We start from the raw sequence: 18,903 nt of genomic DNA on the forward strand, positions 1-18,903 counted from the left end.
TCATGTGAAAGTTGTTATGATACATAGCAAAATGGGCTGCTCTGCAAATCTAAATGGGAGAAACTGTTTCCATTTGACGCATTCCTGTAACTTTAGAAGCCTTTGAGCTCACAAGTTCTGAAGAATGACAGTAACACCTTTCACCAAGTACCTGGCTCAGACCAAGTTCTCAGACGAACAGGAAAATATCGATCCCATCTGTTCTAGTGAGCTCTCCTTCTCGTGAAATTTCAAGGCTATGAAAATGGAGTGGCTGCTTTAAAACAACATGAAGCATAGCTGCTTGGCAGGTTTGGAACAGGCCCATGCTGCTGTTCTCTCCCCACTCCAGTCTATGGAGACTAGTTATTGTACTAAGGCAACCTGCTTCATTGTCCAGATGCCTAAAGAAGGCCTCTCATGTTCAACGGTTGCCAGCACATTAATTGTCCATATCTAGCTTGAGTACGTTCCCTTCCTCTTTGAATCAAAACTGAAGCTGATAAGGGTAAATAATGACAACACTGAAGGAGCTGACATCTGGTGCACATAACTGGCTGCCTGGCTGGATTTGGGTAGCTTCTGAATCTTATTTGCAAAGGTCACGGTTTTTGTATCTAAGAAGGGCTGGGAGGACAGGAACTCCCAAAGCTACTCAGTTTTATGTCTTTCCAGAGGCAGACTAGTTAAAGCTTGCGAGTCCAGTCCCAAGAGCTTGGTGAGCCAGGTGGGTTTGGCAGATTTTCTAGAACTGGACTTTACTCCTGGCCAAAATGAATTAAATGCATTTTCAAGTATTTTACATGGAATCTTAGCAGGATTATTTACTCATGCCAGTTTTTAAAATCTGAGAACTCAAATATTTATAAAATGGAATGCTTTTTGGAATATATTTTGTCTGCATAGTTTCTCCTATCCACATTTAAGTCTGGGATGGCACGTAGGCTGGAAAACTTTATGCTAGTTATATGCTGGATTTAAGTCTACAATGGGACGGTTCTTCAGAATTATATAATCACTGAAAAGTGATGAGTGTCTGTGTCAGACTGTAAGCTCCTCTGGGCAGAGGCTGTATCCTTTTTTATGTCTGCATCCTGCTTAAATTATTGCTACCATTCATAATAGTCATGAAGAAAAATTAAATACTGAAATATTTTTTGGGAAGGTCAGTTTATTGTAACCAGCCTCAGATTTTGGAAGGGTGACCCTTTGGTTACAGTTCAAAACTGAAGAGGTCTGAGACCCAATCTTTTAGTGTACTTAGTTCACTTTGATGGAAATTTTGAGAGAAGAGGGTGTTGGACCCCTAATATCAGGAGTTTGTGCCCCTGCCCTCAGCTGACCTGGGCCCCTGGCAGATGTGCAAGTGAAGATGCAATGGGATCTGATGCTGGATCACCACAATCACACTTTCTGTGATGCCATGTGTGCATGGTAGAAGGCATAATTGTGGGATTCAGCATCAGATCCCATTATGCCTTATTGCCAGTGTAGTGGGAGCCCAGGATCACAATTCTGGGCTCCCTGTGCACCGGCTTTTGTGGATGGGAACCCCGTCAGCTGATCTGGGCTCCCAGCCACAGGGCCCCACAATGTGCTCCCATAGCTGGGAACTGTAAGTTGATCTGGGCTTCCAGCCATGGGGGTACATGGTGTACCCCCATAGCTGGGAACCCAATCAGCTGACAGGGCTCCTAGCCATTTTTTGTGTAATAACTTTGTGGTTTATTCTTTGTTTTATTATGCCATTAATTGCATTAACATGCAGCTGGGTAACAATTTAAGACATAATTACCTGGTTAATCACACCTTAAATATAAAGTGTGCTGGGGCTGTGGGTTAAGTTATAATTACCCATGTCTCTGAGGCCTAGTAGTTAGATTAACTGGTGCGTGTAAAGCATGGAAGGTGGACGATGGAAGTTGTTACAGTAATTAATATAGTTTTGTGCAGTGGCTATGCAGAGCAAACTCTAGGCAGCTTTCCATGCTTTTGTTAAAGAAAGAGTTCTACAGCTGGGCAGAGCTCCATTGTGTATTTTGGAGAATAAGATTAAGCTCAGGTTGCCTTGTTGAATGTATTGGGGTATTTGAATCTATGAAACCAAATAATGTTGCAGCCCCTAAGAGTTCTTTCCAGTGCAGGTTACATCAGGGTAGGAGTTTATGGCCACTAGAAGATTGTTAGTGCAGACAAATGCAAAGTTTAATGGGATCTTGGTATTCTTTTCATACAGCACACTGTGCTGAAGACCAGGCTGGATTTTAGTATTAAACTAATTTATAATGATTTTATTCTTTGTTTCCTCACTTCAAGTAAATAGAGGGCTCTTCACATGGAAGTCCAGCTGGCAATGGCCCCATGACGCTGTTCTGGAAGTGAGGATTACCATTGCCTAAGTTGCTGAGTTTTGTTGCTTTCTTCTTGGGAATACCACTGCAACGAGTGCTCACTGCAGTATGACACCAAGCTCTTACTCTGGTTCTGTGCTGCTTAGGGATGCCCCTTTCACCAGGGAAATCCTTCAAGGCCACTAGGCTGGCACAGAACAGCTACAGTGAAGCCAAGAATGTGGCTGGTTCTATTTACAAGGCAACCCTTAATGGTGTTTGATTTCCCCACGATGTTTTCTTAGATCAGGGATTTAATTTAATTTAATTTAAAACACCGCCCCTGGGCCAGACAAGATTGAGTCCTGTGAACTGTGCCAGTTAATGATAAATAGATGCAACTGTGTCAGGGCCTCATTTCTAAAATGATAATATTAATTTCAGTACTGACAGTTCCTGGATATGCTTCATGTTGGATGTGATCCCAGGGAAGAGGTGGGGAGATGCTGTTATACACTATCAGTTCCTGATGAGCTACAGAAGGCTCAGTTAATTTTCTGGTACTGCACCATATGATTGTGTGTTGTCCCACTGACACTGCAAAATGTAACCTGGCTTTTGTAGCAGTACCTCTTGTTTAGCCTAATGACTATTGCGTGCAAGATACCAGACTTGAGAAATGCATGGTTTGAGCCAGGGGTACCCAACTCACTTGGATCCAGCGGGCAGGGCCAATCTGTCAGCCAGATCTAGCATACAGGGCCAAGTCATCTAGTCTGTGGTGTTCCCCCCAGGCATGGCAGGATGAGCAGTTGCAGTGTTAATTGCCATGGCTCTGGAAGCTGTGGCAATTAACACTGCCACCAAGCCCCTGCTGCCAAATTTCCAGACCGATAAGGAACCTGTGGCCGGTATTATGTTCACTGCTGGTCTAAGCCAGTAAATTCTATGTTCCAACAGCTGCACGTTATTTTATATGAATCAGTTTTGTACTGTTGTTCACTTGCTCACAAGCCAAATTCAGTCCTGATGTAAGCAAGTTACACTCCTTTTTTTTTCACTTGAGTGCCACTTTTTTACACCAAGGCTGAATTTAGCTTAAGGAGACTGATTCCTAAGGAGTATTCTTAGTGGTTTGCTGGGTTGAGAAGCAGAATATTCTGCTTCAGAAGACTAGATTTTCACTTGCAAAAACGCTGCTTACTACTGAAAGCTAAACTCTTTTTTCTATGCAACCCAGATCAGTAACAGTTGGTACTTTTCATCATGTAATGAGTAGTGACTAGGGTTGTGTAGACGAAACAAGAGGCATGTGTGCCTGACACTTTTTACAGCAGGCTAAATGCTTTTGCACTGCTTTACTGGTGTTGGTGTTTGCATGCCTCAGTGGTGCATTGCACATTAATTCCAGCTGCTGTAGAAGATTTGGCGGCATAATGCGCCTTAAATGACTTGGGGTGCAGCAAACTAAAACTCCTTTAAGGAGTTTTAGTTTGGTGCCCCTACAGCCGTGGAGCAAAGCACTGGGCTCCGTGCAGCTGTGCAGCTCTGTAGAAAGCCCTGCAGGCAGCCTGGCAGCAGCCCAGGAAAGCAGGCTCCACCCAAGAAAAGCGTTGAGCCTGATCTCCCCACAGAGCCTGTCTGCCTGAGCTGCATGGAGGCCTGGTTCTTCCCTCTGCAGCTACGATACCCCCCACGACTGCCTGAGCTGAGTGCCTGTGGGCAGGTGCTGCCTGTCGGGGGGGGGCCCACTGCAGGTAAGTCAGTGGAGTGCGTGCACGACATGGGAGTTTAATCAGTCCTAAATTGAAGCTGTGTTTTTTTAAAACCCACTGCTTCAATTTAGGACCCTTGGTTCGTCTACACCTGCCCTAAGTATATGTGTAGCAAGTAGTTTAATCTCAGTCAGCTTTCTTGTTAGCAGTCTTAGTGGAGAAGCTGGGTGGAATGGGCATAGATACTGAACTGCCACTGTAGGTGATCTGCTCATGTGAGGATTGGGAAACATTGTGATAATCTAGTCCAGCCTCTGATACAGCACAGACCATAGGATTTCCCTGAATTCATATAACAAATACACAAATGCAGTAGCTGTAGTTGAACTAGAATGTACCTGTTAGAGAAAAGCCCCAGCCCCAATCTTCATTTAAAAATGTCCAGTGCTAAAGAATCCACCACCACTATTGGTAAGTTGTTCCAATTATGGCTGCTTTTAACATTTTCTGTCTGTCTGATCTAAAGCTATCAAGCTTCAACTTCCACCTATTGGGCCCTGTTCCACAATTACCTGCTAGATTAAAGTGACCTCTGTTAGAGTCAGCTGAGAGCACCTATAATACTACCCATGCTGTACAAATAAAAAGAGAACCTCTGTTCAACTCCTTGCATAAGAATTACATTTTTTTTTGTGAAAACTGCAACTCCTGGGCTTGAAGTAGTTTGCAAATCTAGTCTTTCTGCAGGACTGTAGTATTGACTTCTGGTTGTTGTTTTCTATTCTTTTATTAGAACAAAGAAGACGCTTACTTTGTAGTCTTGAGTAAAGAAGAAGGAGCTGGCCTCGGGTTTAGTGTCGCTGGTGGAATAGATCTGGAACAGAAATCAGTCGTAGTAAGTGATGACTACAAGTCATTTTTAGCAGAAGCTGATTTAAAGGCAGGCTGGAAATTAAATCAAGTGCTCATTCAAGACTTATTGCAAATCAGTCTGAGTCATAAAATAATGTCTTTGAGAGAAGGCTGCTTGTCATCTGCTACTGCAATCAGTGGTCAAATCAGAACAATAAGCTGAGGTAGTACTTTTGTTCCTGGAAATGGATGCCAGTTATTTTTAAACTAGCCTTAAAAGTGTAACTCAGTTATCATCCTGTTGAATCCAGGAAAGTCCAAAGGATTTCAGTAAAATCTCACATGCCTGCACTGGACGCAGCCTGGTGTAGGTAGATTTTAGTTCTTATCTTTGAAAATGTGTTCTTTGTTTTGTGCTTTGAACTCAAGGAAGGCCACATCACACTTCAGTAAATATTCTGGATTCTTTTGGAGTTGTTTCCGTTATTGAAAACTAATAATGTTTATTTATAAGGTTTGTTAAGCAGAAGCAGTCTAAACAGTCTAAGCACCCTTAAGTAACACCATGCAAAAAAAATTGTGCCAAACAACTGAACTACTTTCCAAAATTAAAAGCATTAAGACAGAGGAAATGTAAGAGAACCCATGCACCATGCAACATGCCCTCCAACATGGTTGAAGAGTTTCAATCTTACACTTAAAAAGGGTTAAACCGTTTGGTTCTGAGATTAGGAAAACGGTGTTCCTTAGTCTTTGGGGCTGAAGCAATGCTTATAGGAAGGTTCTAGTTCCTGCTTCCAGGACTGTTTCTATATTTTACATGAAACAGTCATTGGATTTAAATCCAGAATCAGACCCTGGGAGCAGGATGGAAAATCAGGACCTCTCTGTCCTAGTTGAGTCCTCTAGTCACAGGTCTGCCCCTTCATGCTCCCTCTCTTTTTTCTGCATAGGATAACAGCCTCCTTATTCCTAGTCAAGTAGTTAGGGCCTTCTACTTGTGCGGGCCTGGAGCGAGCCGGGCCTGTCTTTGCGCACGCGGGCTTTGGCCAGCAGCCCGGGCACGCAGGGCCGGAGAAGACCGGGGGCGAGCTAGAATTAGTCACGGAGGCGTAATGGTTGATGTAAAGATTATTTACTTACACCCAAGATGGTTGCGGTGTAGGCTGGACAGTTTCCAGGTGCAGCTCCGCTTAAATCCTCGTTGGAGGACTACGACAAGTTCAGTTCTCTGGCCCCGGAGTTGTTAAGGCTCCGCGGGTTCGGTAATTTCTTTCCCACGGAGTTGTCGAAGCTCCGTGGGTTCGGTTCGGCTCTCTGGCCCCAGAGTTGTTAAAGCTCCGTGGGTTCGAATCTTTAGTATACAGGAAAGGGATACGTCTAGGATTTCGCTCGGCAACGGGGAGAGGCCAGAGGCTGTTTAGACCTCTGTTGCCTTCTTAAGAAATGCGTTGGGTCCATAAGGATCCGCAGCGCTTAGAGATCTTCACACAGCGCAAAGTCTCCTCCTCCTGGTGAGTTCTCTAATTCCTCCAACTTGGGCGGAAACCACTCAAGCTCTTTATACGGCTAACAAGCCAATTGCTAGCCACCACGTGTGCATGCATTAGAATCGGCCAATAATGTGGCAGGAATCTTCATACAAATGGCGGGAACTCTTTTGCACCGTGCATTTCTGAGATGCACAAGAAATGCACCATGCAAAGAAAGCTTCAAATTGGCAGGAAATTCTCCATTGCACCGGGGTTCTCTTCTGCAGCAGAGAACTCCACCATGCAAGGAAGCTACAATTTAGCGGGAACATAATTTAGCAGTGCCAAAGCACACACAAACAAAAAATCACAACTTTGGGTTGTGACACTACTGAAAGATGGGAGATGAATCTCCTTAGGCAGGTAACAGTATGAAACTTAGATTTTCCACTTCCTAAGTGGGTGCTCTTTGCCCTTCACTATTACAAAGTGAGTGGGTAGCATCAGCACATCCTGCTCCTATGGTTGTGCTCTAAAATAAGGCTGTGACTACTACTGCATTTTGTAGAGTGCCTCATTCTACAGAGTACTAGGTATGTGTGGAGCATGCTAGGAGGAGAGACTAGAGAAACTGGACCTTTTCAGCCTCCGCAAGAGAAGGTTGAGAGGCGACCTTGTGGCTGCCTTTAAGTTCATCATGGGGGCACAGAAGGGAATTGGTGAGTATTTATTCACCAAGGTGCCCCCGGGGGTTACAAGAAACAATGGCCACAAGCTAGCAGAGAGCAGATTTAGATTGGACATTAGGAAGAACTTCTTCACAGTTCGAGTAGCCAAGGTCTGGAACGGGCTCCCAAGGGAGGTGGTGCTCTCCCCTACCCTGGGGGTCTTCAAGAGGAGGTTAGATGAGTATCTAGCTGGGGTCATCTAAACCCAGCACTCTTTCCTGCTTATGCAGGGGGTCGGACTCGATGATCTATTGAGGTCCCTTCCGACCCTAACATCTATGAATCTATGCTGGATTGGGCCCCTCAAAGGATTTAGCTGCTGTTCTGACCATTTCTGGACCCAGTTGGGTTTAGCAGTAAGTGAGGCACTGAGCTGCCTACACTGAAACAATTCTAATCATGCCTAGAAACAGAACTCTAGGTGTCTTGGGACCTCTTGAGGTACAAAAATGATGTATGTAGTGTTTAGGCACCTCTGGGATTAAGCAGCAATTAGGTGGGGCTTTTCTGGATCACAGTTTCAGACTTGGGCACCTAAATTCTGCTTTAGGAACTTAAATCCTTTACAAGATCTAGGCCTTAGCTCTTAACTGGGAGTGCCTCCTTTAACTGCTTCTGAATTCTGCCCAGAAATTTAATCCTGGAACTATTGCAGTTTGGCAGAGCCTCTTCCTGGGTGAATCAAGGCTTTGAAGAACTCTCCAGCAGATGTCAAAAGACTTGCATACTCCATTGTAGGTACTACAGAAAAAGCCCTTGTCTATATTGTAAAGCTCTGCTGACAGCGTTTTGTTGGCTGACATGCCATACCTCTGCTGATTAAATACTTGCTGTGGGTGCAACTCTGCCAGTAGTAGATGGCTTCTGCCAGCAGAACTTGTCACTTGGAAATACCTACAGAACTACCAGGTGGCCACTGAGCAATGATTGTACAGATTGCAGTGCAGACTTAGGTCCATCTAAGCCCTGTTTTAGACACCTACATACATCCTTTTCAGGGTATGTCTGATAGTACTAAGCATGGTGTTTGGGACTGCTTACAAGAAGTGTTGTGCTTGATGGTGTTTGGTATCAGGCTCATAGACTAAGCCTTTTGAGGGTCAGGCCCCCATTTTGAGCACTTCTGAAAAGTACCATGCATATTCATAATGCCATATCAGTACTAAATAGAACCTTTCTTGTAGGTCCACAGAGTGTTTTCGAAGGGTGTGGCATCTCAAGAAGGGACCATTCATCGAGGAGATCTTGTTTTGTCAATCAATGGCATGTCTCTCATGGATTCACTCCATGGAGATGTTCTGAATGCTCTCCATCAGGCCAGACTGCACAAATATGCAGTCATTGTCATCAAGAAAGAAAAAGACAGAGGAAAGGATTCTTCCAGACTTGAAATAACCGCTACTGGCAGAAGATGCTTTGGGCCTGGAAAGGATGTTACCCTGGATATAGGAGGAACAGGTACACTTTTAGTCCAAGAACAGTTGGCATGAATACACTACAGAGCAGAACCAGGGGAAAAAAAAATGTTTCAGATTATAAATGTCTGTGTGATCAGATCGAAGAGAGCAAATAACATGTACTTCAAGCTTTATTTGTACTTTTTGGAAGCCAAGTGTAGTTTTTAGAAACTGTCATGAATAGATAGACCCTTAGATGAACACTCAGGCTCTTATCCAGTTCCCATTGAAGTCACTGTCCGTCTTTCCACATATTCTTCCAATGTAGGATTAAATGTAGATTACATATTTAAATGCCTTTAAAATGACAACAGTAGCTGGTGCAAGAAAAAACAAACTACAAATCTCCTTGTTATTCATAAGACGTTAAATTTATCTATAGAATGGCAGGATTTGTCTTTTAAGATATTTTTATTAAACATAGCAGACAGATATTTTGATATTACAAGAAACAAAAAAATCTTGTTCAAACCCAAATCTGTATTCTGGGAGGAGACCTGCAGAAAGTTAGATTTGTAGCTGGAAGTATCATGTATCAGTGGTGTCATGAACAGGTTTCAGTTTGGGCACACGGCTTTGTTTTGTAGCTGAGACTTATCGGGTGTTCAGAACTCAGACCTTTTATCATTCAAAGTTTGCTGTAGCTGACTATTTGCTATTGCTTCATGAGTGCGGCATTTGTTCCTGGCTTGGAATTCCACCGTTAAGCAACCTGGAGAGGAATCAGTTGGCAATGCTGGATAACTCCCAGTAACCAGAGATTTAATAGTATGCTTCTGTAGGGGTATGTCCTATCTGCCACAGGCAGTTTCCTGATGCTTATCTGAAGTGGAGCACCAAGAAATTGAGGCACACAGTAGTCCATGACCACTTTTGTAAATGAACAGCTCCATCTTTTAGTGGAGAGAGATTCTTTTTGTTATTGCTATTTTTATTGTCTGGTACTTTCAACTTGAATTATAATAGAATATCCAGAGACATCGCTAGAAGCATTTTTTAAATAAGTGGACCAGATACTTAGCAGTGTAAATTAGTGTTACTCTATTATCTCCAATAGAGCCTGCACATTTACATAGGCGGAAGAACTGGCCCCAAAACAAGTTTTTATTGTTAGGTTGAGATGACCAATCTTCAGAGTATTTGGAGTATATAATCTTGGGAGTATTAGATACTTCTGAATTGTAGTATGCAGCCTAGAGCTTCCTTCATTTTGATATAGATATATTGCTACTAGAGACAAAGACACCAGGATGCACAATATCGACTGGATTAGAATAGCTGTATAAAATTGTTATTTTGTAGTCACAAAGATGTAAAGAACTTCAGTGCAAACAGTCTTGACTTTCTACTCTAAAATCACTCCTTCCACTTTCATTAAAAGGTGCACAGCCCCTCTGATGCAACCACTAGGAGGCAGCATTATCTCGTGTTGTGTTCGTTAAGGGGTAGTATAGACATATGGTAGCCTGTATATTTACACATGCCATTTTCCAATAGGCAAAGCTTACCCTTGGATAGCACTTTATAATTGATAGCAATTTACTTCAAGAAGTAATGCAAATTCATAGCAATTCCATTAGTATTTAAACTGCACCATCCCCTGGGGAAGAATATAATACTCTTTTGTGAAAACACAGGTCCATTGGTACAAGGTGTAGTTATCAGTAGACATAGCAGTGATAACACCTGTGCTTCAGCCACTATAGGGCAACACACATCTTCTGGCAGAGATTTGACAATTCTAATAGTTAGTGAGCAGAAAAACATATTCATCCTAGTTGGTAAACCCTACCTTAATGGAGATGGTAGTTGTTTAAATTAAATAGCCTGGCTATTTAGAAAGCTGTCATGCAAATCATAAACAGAGGTATCCAGCCAACAACCATAAAATGTTTTGCAGCTCATTGTTTTTGTAATTTTTAAATACATCTTTTAAAAAATATTTGTAACTTTTTAATAAAATACCGTTGGCCACATTTTCAACACTCCTCTTAAAGGTCACCTGCTGGGGGTTTAACTGAACAGTGATGTCTGCATGTCCCAGCCAGAACGGCTCAAGTGTGCCCTACCCAGCCTAACTTGCAGGCATGTCCCCAGCCCTAAAATTCCCTGGCAAGGGGGCATCACTTTGATCCCATGTGGTGAGCCTGAGAGAGGCCAAAGAGTAAGAGAGCAGCACCCTTATTGGTTTATTTCTATTTGGATTGTGTCTGGCCACGTGTACACAGGCCTTTCCTGTGTGGGAGATGACATCACCACAGTATAGAAAGGCCCTAAAATATCTGGGCATATCTTTAAGAACATGCCAGATCAAAATTTCTCTACGCACAGGGTGAGTAATTGTACATTGCAAATGTTGAGCTGTATGTGCCAACCATAGAAGTGTACGTATGCTTTTAAGAAAAATGGGTTAAAGCAGGTCATACATAGTTGGAGTGGAAACTAAACAGTGAATCGTTTTGTCACTAGAGCAAAATTGTGATTTGAAGGTGAATAATGAAATTTTGTATATATTCTGTTGCAGGCCTAAATATGGATATAAATGATGTTGTGTGTATCGAATTATTGAAAACCTCTGCTGGCTTGGGATTCAGCCTTGATGGTGGAAAAGCTTCAGTTTCTGGAGACAGACCTTTGCTTGTAAAAAGAATATTTAAAGGTACTAGAAACTAATTGGAACATGGCCATAATCCCATTCTTTTTCTTACTATCTCATGTATAGAATCATGAATTCAATGCTCATGAAAGTAAATTATTTTTACATTAATTCAATACCTCTCAATAACTGAAGGCCTGATCCTTCAAAAGGGGAAAGAGTCAAAATGTTGCTAGACTGTGTTCCTATTTGGTCTAGCAACGTGTGTGTGTGATATAATACTTCAGTTTTGAAATTAAAAGTGCTATTATACCCGAAGTCATTGATTTTACACAGTATGTGTTTATCTGGAACCACTCATATTATGGTCATTAATTAGAGTTTGTGCTGTGTATCTTGATAGAGGATGGTTGCAGATGAATTACCATTAGAGAAAATACACTTTTGTCAATACTATCTAATTTCTAACTGTACAGGAAGCTTGTTCTTTAACTGCTTCCATCTCAGCCGCTAGGTGTCTGGTCTTTGCTGAAGAACTTGCTTTGTTCCTCGTTATTGCTAACAATTAAAGGGTTCAGTTGAGAAGAGGTTAACATGCTGTTTGAGACTTGGGCCATTTTTTCTTTATGGTATATTTCATTTTTCTGGAAATAAGTATTGCAGTCTGTATGAGCAGGTACATTATGTATTATATAATAGTAGAGCCAGTGTATGGCATCTTTTATTCTTCTGTAATGCTCATTTTAATCTCAGCAGCTTGGTTTCACACAAGATTTATTTAACAGTTGGAGTTTAATATGGGAGTTATAATAATACTGTACTTTTCTGTTATTGAATGCACCCTACTGGGATAAATTGCAAGTATTCAGAATAATGACCCAGTGGTTAAATAGCTGTTGTTCAAAGACTCATTTCTTTCTCACTGATCATAGTGGGAAGCAACCCCTGCTGCCTCTTTTATATTGACAGTTTATTCCTTTATGCCCATAGGTGGTGCTGCAGAGCAAGCTGGAAAAATAGAAGCTGGAGATGAAATTCTTGCCATTAGTGGAAAGTCATTACTTGGTCTCATGCACTATGATGCCTGGAATATCATTAAATCTGTCCCAGAGGGACCTGTTCAGTTGCTTATCAAGAAGCCTAGAACTTCAGTATGACAGAAGCACTATCAAGAAACCCACCTCTTTAAGGCAAAATATTCACCTGAACGAGCCCTTTCCAAACACGCTACCAGCTGTCCTTACATTTTGAAGCTGTGTAGAAGTGGCTTAATGCACTCCAGTGGAATGCTTAAAGCATCAGAAAAACAGTATGCAAACATGCAGGGTATTAAAAATATTTATCAAGGATGTAAGAAGCCAATCTCCAGGAGGATCTTTGTGTCAGGCAGCAGTTCAATGGACATTCAGAATCGTAAAGCAGATTTTGATTAATATTGTGCCTGTTGCTGACATACTTTGTGTTTGCAGATTTGGGGCATAACTCATTTGTTGCTATCCTGTTAACAAGGATGGGTATATATAGACTGTATATCACTTAGCTATAACTTGATTTTAATACACTTACTTGGGGTCCAGTCTTTATTTGTTAATATAAGAGAATGTCTGGAACAATCTCACTTTATTCTTCTAAATACAGTTTTGCTAAAAATGCATGATGAGAGAGATATAATTTTGCACAACTTTGTAAATCTAAAACACAATCATTTTATCACAAAGCTCAAAATCATTGAAAAAATATGAACTCACCACAGTTAAATGAGCCCTCAGTGGCATATTGTTATACTGGAAGATCAGACGTATTAAGGCAATAGAACTCTGTGTGCAGACACTTGTTTCAGGAAGGAAAATCTGTCCCAGTTGGCTGGTGATCTATCTAGGATCAAGGGGATGACAGCAGTTCAGATTTACAGCTTTAAATAAGACAAGTATAAAAATTGCAATCAATGTTTCAGACTTGAGTTCCTTAAATTAGGCATTTAAATAAAAGTAGGTTGAATTTTTAGGTGTTTAGTACTCACTGACTTCACTGAGTGCTAAGCATCTTTGTAAATTGAGCCGCTTTTGTTTAGTTACCCAAAAAGGACTATGGTTGCCTTACGTTAAACACTCAAGTCTGAAGATTTAAACACTTAAATCTGAACTGGCCATACTGGTGACTTTTAATCATTCTTTTTTTTTTCTCAAATATTTATTTTTTGAGTGTGTGTGTGTGTGTGTGTGTGTGTGTGTTTGTTATAAATATAGTTTGGACTGAGTGAGGAATGGGCCAGCTGATGAGGATTTTGATTTGTGGAATTGTAACTTTATATGTATAGATCATAACTCCTTAGATAAAATATTATAGACACAATAATACAGTAGTGGCTGCAGTGTCACATGCACTTATCTTGAATTCCTCACCATTCAAAGCATGCACCCCTAGCAGGCCATTTTGCTGTGTGTTATTTATACAGTGCAGTTTTAAGGGAAGAACATGTACAATATAAGAGATTAGAACAGACAGTTTATTTCCCCGAGTTTGGGATGACCGAACAAGCCATACCAGTGACAAAACAAAAATGGGGTGCCATCCTTAACAGTGAGAAACTAGTTGTTTGGTCCACTATCCTCAGGATCTTGTATTCAGACAAAAGATTGGCCTGAAACCTAAGGTCTCATCAACCTTAACTGAAGAGGCATTCAAAATCCAAACTGGGAGCCAATTCAACACCTTGCAAATGGCCCTTTTATTTATGAAGGGCCAGGGTCATGGGTAGGTGATATGTTTAAAAAATCTGGAGGTGCATTTTGCAGTGGGAGCTGAGCCCTAGATTATACCATAACCCAATATTTCTGTTTATTCCAGCAGGTTCTAGTCAGTACTTCTAAATGAATGAAGCATTTTGGTTCAGTTTGTTTTCCTCACAAGTTGGGTAGAACATAACTAGTGACATGGGGAAGTAGATACTGTTCTGGGTGGCATCCAAAGATTAGGTGAGCAGAAAAGTTGCACGAAATAGAAATAATTATATCTTTGATTTTTTTTTCCCAGTCCCATAAATGTGCGCATATGTGTATCCAAGGAGAGAGGTCTTTATGGTTTTGGTGAAAAAAGTGCTGGACTTAGCTTTACAGCTGTTTTGCTTACAGAAACCAGAGGAGGTATGAAGTGGCTGCAGAGTTGGATCCACTGTGGCTACAAACAGATGTTGCATTTATCCTGAGATAAACCATTTTATCCTGGGAAAAATGCAGGTGTTTAGTTATCCATGTCCGTTGTCCCATGACAAATCCTAAAAAGGTTTACGGGATAAGAAGTACTAACAATGTATCTACGAGCACCGTAAAGTATGCCTATACTTTGCATCATCCCTGGATGGCATCCTTGAATTAGTAGCAGAAAAGTGTATTAAGTCCTTCACTAAACCCAGATTAGAAGTGTGATGTGTGTACATGCCAATTGTGGGATGTTTCTGTTCCAGGCACAACTTGTCCAGGGACAAATGTGCAACGTCTGTTTCTAGTCTACTCTGGAATAGATTCTGGAGGGACAGCCCCCTTCTCTTGCATGGTGTTCAGTCATCATCTGTGGGATCTGCACATACTTCCAGCCACATGAAACTCAGTGGGGTCTCAGGGCCTAAATTGGGAGGAAAATTTTTGTTTAATTTATATTTAAAACTGCGGGAGAATAGTTGGTGATAACAATTAAACTGTGAGGCCTTCTTCAGGAATAATCCAACCTAAGATAGTGATAAATAAATAATATGTATTATAAATACATGAACATGCATGTTAAGTTTAATACAGTATAGTGAATACATACTGGCATATATATATATATATATATACAGTGCAGTACTGACGTTTTTCTAGTTTAAAATACTAAACCACCCTTATGTGTTAAGAAGCAGCATTTTGTTCAAATTCACCATTTAAGATTTACTAATTCCAGACCAGAAAGTATACAGATTCCCCCACTCCTAAATAAGTGTGACCTCAAATAGGATGAGCTTTTAAATATTGTGCATTAAACTTAAAGACTTTGAAGTGTGTCTTGAAAATGATACATGGTGAATAATAGAATTTTTCAGACACTTATTTGCTGGTACTATTCATTGTGAGTGGTTTTGGAAAACTTTCATTTTCACTAAATTAATACCATACAGTTGCTTATTTCATAGGCACTTAAACATATATGTGGTGGGCAAATATTAATAGCAAAAGTAAGTGGGAATTTCTGTGTTTGTGATAAAATACTAAATATAATTTGAAGGAACGATGACGTTTTAATATTTAAAAATATGATGGCCTATTAACATGTTCTAGATAGATACCGACCTCTAGTGATGTGTATTTTTTCTTTTGATGTAGTAATTACTTTTTAACCCTGACTTATTAGATGATATGATCATTTTTCTTGCCAAAAATGTGATTTCTTAAGTAATAGGAAATGGAAGATCTCACTGATGGTACTACCAAAGTTGAAATTATTCCAATAAAATTTCTGGGCAAATGTATTGAAATAATATTCCCCATAAATTCCTATGTCCCATAATATGAAATTTTCTTTGGTAAGGCAAGAGTGGAGAAAACTGTCAGCTATAATGAACTTTTTCACAGCAGCTGGTAAAAATAAAGTCCTGCGATTTGTCTGGATGTAGAATAAGAATATATGAATGGTTTTATGTTGGAAAACATGGAATTATAAGGTATTTAAGTGTTTCAAAGAAAACGGACAGAACAGGTAACAGGCAGGTACTACAGCATACACCTATAACTAGGGCTCTACTCAATTCACAATTTTTGTGGAAATTGTGAAAAAGGTAGTTTCTGCCATCATTATGAAAACTGGCATTCACCTTCTGCTGCTGATTGACCAAGAGGGCTGCCTTTTGTGTGGCCCTGCCCCTCTCTGCCACTCAGCAGTGAGGGGCGGGTCTGCATAAAGGGCAGGCTTCTCAGCCAGTCAATAGCGAGGGGCAGGGCAACCGGGGCCCCTCCACCAGTCAGCACAAGGGGTCTCCCTGCAAAAAGACTGCAAAAATGGTGCTCGGTGCTGCGAGTGGTCTGCAATTTTTACTTCTCCTTCATGTGCTTTAAGTAGATCCCTACCTATGACTAGTCTCTAGGAACAGGTGACTTGACTGTACTTTTCCTTGTCAAAGTCTATTTTTTTTTCTATATTTAGTTAGAAACTATGTTACTCATTTAGGAACCTGGTGATGCTAAAATGAGCCATGGAGATTCCTTGAGTAACTTTGCTGTCACAGGCACAGGTGCCCCTTGCTATTCTATTTATTCATGACGTACGAAAGGATTTTGAAGAGCCCTAGATTCTCTGGGCCACCTTCTGGTCTCAGACCAGTGTTAATTCAGGATCTCTCTTTTGAAGGCAGGAGAGGTTTTCACCGATGGGGAGCTAGTGTGAAAGCAGAATCAGTCCCAACGTGTGTCCGTCCAGCTGTAAGATAAAGAATGGGACCATAGGATTCAGAGATTCAATGTCTGTATGATCAAGGAACCAAGCCCCTCCCCTGCAGCTGAGCACTAACGAGTGAGGAAAGATTCAAAATGCTCCCAAGGCCTCACTCTCATGGATAAGCCTTGGTTTTTACCTTGATCTTGGCTAATTGAAGGCCTGTCCCCAAGCTGCTGCTTCTGTATACAGGTAATGGTCACCCCAGAGTTACTCAAGCCCTAATGCAGGGCATACAGCTCCACATAAGAAGGTAAGTGTGTTAAGAATCAGGATGCCCGGTCCCAAGCAGCGTTTCATCATGGACAATGAAGAGAGGGAGGCTGGTATTCAGAACAGGCCACCTTTTCTTCTGGATAGAAGCTAACATTTGTTACCTTCTAGGCCCCAAGCAGCTCAGGAAGGTGAACATGCTGGATTTTGATTTGGCCTGGGCTCTGAGCAGTGTAACAGCCTGAAGTCTTTATGCATGAAACGTTCCCATTAGAGATGGTGGGGATTGCACCTGTATTAAGGGACTGCAGGATCGGGCCTAAATTTAGGATGAGCCAATATGTTTGGTTATTTTCATCCTAAAATGTCCTTTCAAGAGCTATTAAGTATTAAGATAATTTTGAGTGATTGGGGTTTCTAAAATTACTCAATTAGAGTTAGCCCTCATAAGTGACAGCTGTTTCTTTTCAAATTCCTGATGAATTATTCACAGCCAGGTTTTGGACTGTTGACCTGTTCATGCATTTTAGGATATGTAAATGTACACATGAAAATATTGATGGGAATTAGACTAGATCAGGTGAGAATTTGGAATCCCACTTTAGTTACATTTTGTATGTTAAGCTGATATGTTTGTTGTATGATATTGTATATGTACACTTTTATTTATATAAATATAACTTCTTTTATTGAAAACCCTTCAAAATGCCTTGTATATTATAAAAAAGTGAGTGCAATAATATGGAATAGACTGTACATTTGCCAAAGTTACTTTGTCTCTGTTATGTAAATCTGTATCCCCATAAACTTTGTCTTTCAGTGGTTTTGAAAAATAAATGGTATACTTCGTACCTCTTTAGATTGCCGTTTCCACATCAGTTCACCATCTGAACCTATAGAAGCATTCATGGAGGTAAGTTGTTTTTTTCTGAAAAGCACAACCAAAACTCATGACATCTAAAAATGTCAAAGTATATATCTGAGCTAAAAACAAGCTTAGAGTTCTCATCAGTGGGAGTCAGATTGCCAGCTAGTTGCTGTATAAATGTTACATTGTAAAGTGCTCCTTACAGCATCTATCTGGAATATAAGATGGAGTTTTTAAGCATTTCTGTACAGAAAATGCAAATATGTAGGTAAAACCCAAGTTTCACTAATAACTGATGCTTCTCTGGAATTTTGCACTAGTGATCGATTCTGAATTTTCCAACCTGCTTAAAAAATAGAAAAGTTCCTAGACTCCGTGACAGACTGTATATCTAATGCAGCATGCTTCCTATGCATGGAAGCTTGAAGTAATAGCATCCAATCCTATATTACAGATCATTCCACAAATAAAAAGACTTGTTCCGTACTGGTAAACAAATCCTGAGTCTGCTAAAGTCAATAGAACCTGGACCCTAAAATGTTAATCATATAAAACTCATTTTGTCAATCATTGGTTTCTTTTCTGTCCATTGAGAGTCTGCCCACGGTTGGTGAGACAACCTGCTTTTGGGAACAGCCTTTCTGTCTTTACTTCATTGATTTTCTCATTTACTAAATCATCCTGTAAAACATGATTCTCCATCAGCCAAGCCTCTTCATTTCTTCTTCCTCTTTTTGGATTCACGAGTAGGCATTTTTATTCAGTTACCGTAAGTTTTTAAAGTAGTGCTTTCCCATAACTAGGAAGCACTAGTCCTAAGCCCCAGTACCTTTTCTAAAGCCAAGTTGAATTTTACATAGAAAACTTGCACTGAGCAATTTTGTTGCCCATGGAGCATGCAGCCTCCCCATCCCAAATGGTAGCAGTCCTTGGAGCACTGAAAACTTGCAAGTAAATTTGTTAATGAATTTAGAGATAAAGTAATTAAGCCATGGCAGTGTTAGAGCGATGTTGTAGCTGTGGTGGTCCAGGTATTATGTGAGAAGCAAGGATTTCTTTGGGTGGTATCTTTTATTGACCTGAAGAAGAATGTCTTGCATTTGAAAGCTTGTCTAACTCTATCCCAACTATGCGGTTGGTACAATAAAAGATATCATTGACAGAAATCCTAAAGCTAGTATTCTGCATCCTGTCCTTTTCAATCCCATGAATGATCTTAAAGGAATTTCACAG

The 18,903-nt window shown here is 40.7% G+C and overlaps 1 protein-coding gene across 4 annotated transcripts in view; it reads left to right on the top strand.

Moving 5' to 3' along the window:
• The window catches only part of PDZD2 (PDZ domain containing 2), a 330,694-nt gene extending 313,033 nt beyond the window's left edge, over positions 1 to 17,661 (top strand). For all 4 annotated transcript variants that reach the window (XM_059725248.1, XM_059725249.1, XM_059725250.1 and 1 more), the window contains 4 exons: positions 4,818 to 4,919; positions 8,261 to 8,534; positions 11,058 to 11,192; positions 12,120 to 17,661. In XM_059725248.1, the coding sequence (XP_059581231.1) occupies positions 4,818 to 4,919; positions 8,261 to 8,534; positions 11,058 to 11,192; positions 12,120 to 12,286 (678 nt within the window). In that variant the 3' untranslated portion in view covers positions 12,287 to 17,661. The remainder of the gene's footprint in view (positions 1 to 4,817; positions 4,920 to 8,260; positions 8,535 to 11,057; positions 11,193 to 12,119) is intronic.
• Positions 17,662 to 18,903: the final 1,242 nt, after the last annotated feature.

Source organism: Alligator mississippiensis, chromosome 3 (assembly GCF_030867095.1).
Source record: "Alligator mississippiensis isolate rAllMis1 chromosome 3, rAllMis1, whole genome shotgun sequence".
In the NCBI taxonomy this organism is placed as follows: domain Eukaryota; kingdom Metazoa; phylum Chordata; order Crocodylia; family Alligatoridae; genus Alligator; species Alligator mississippiensis.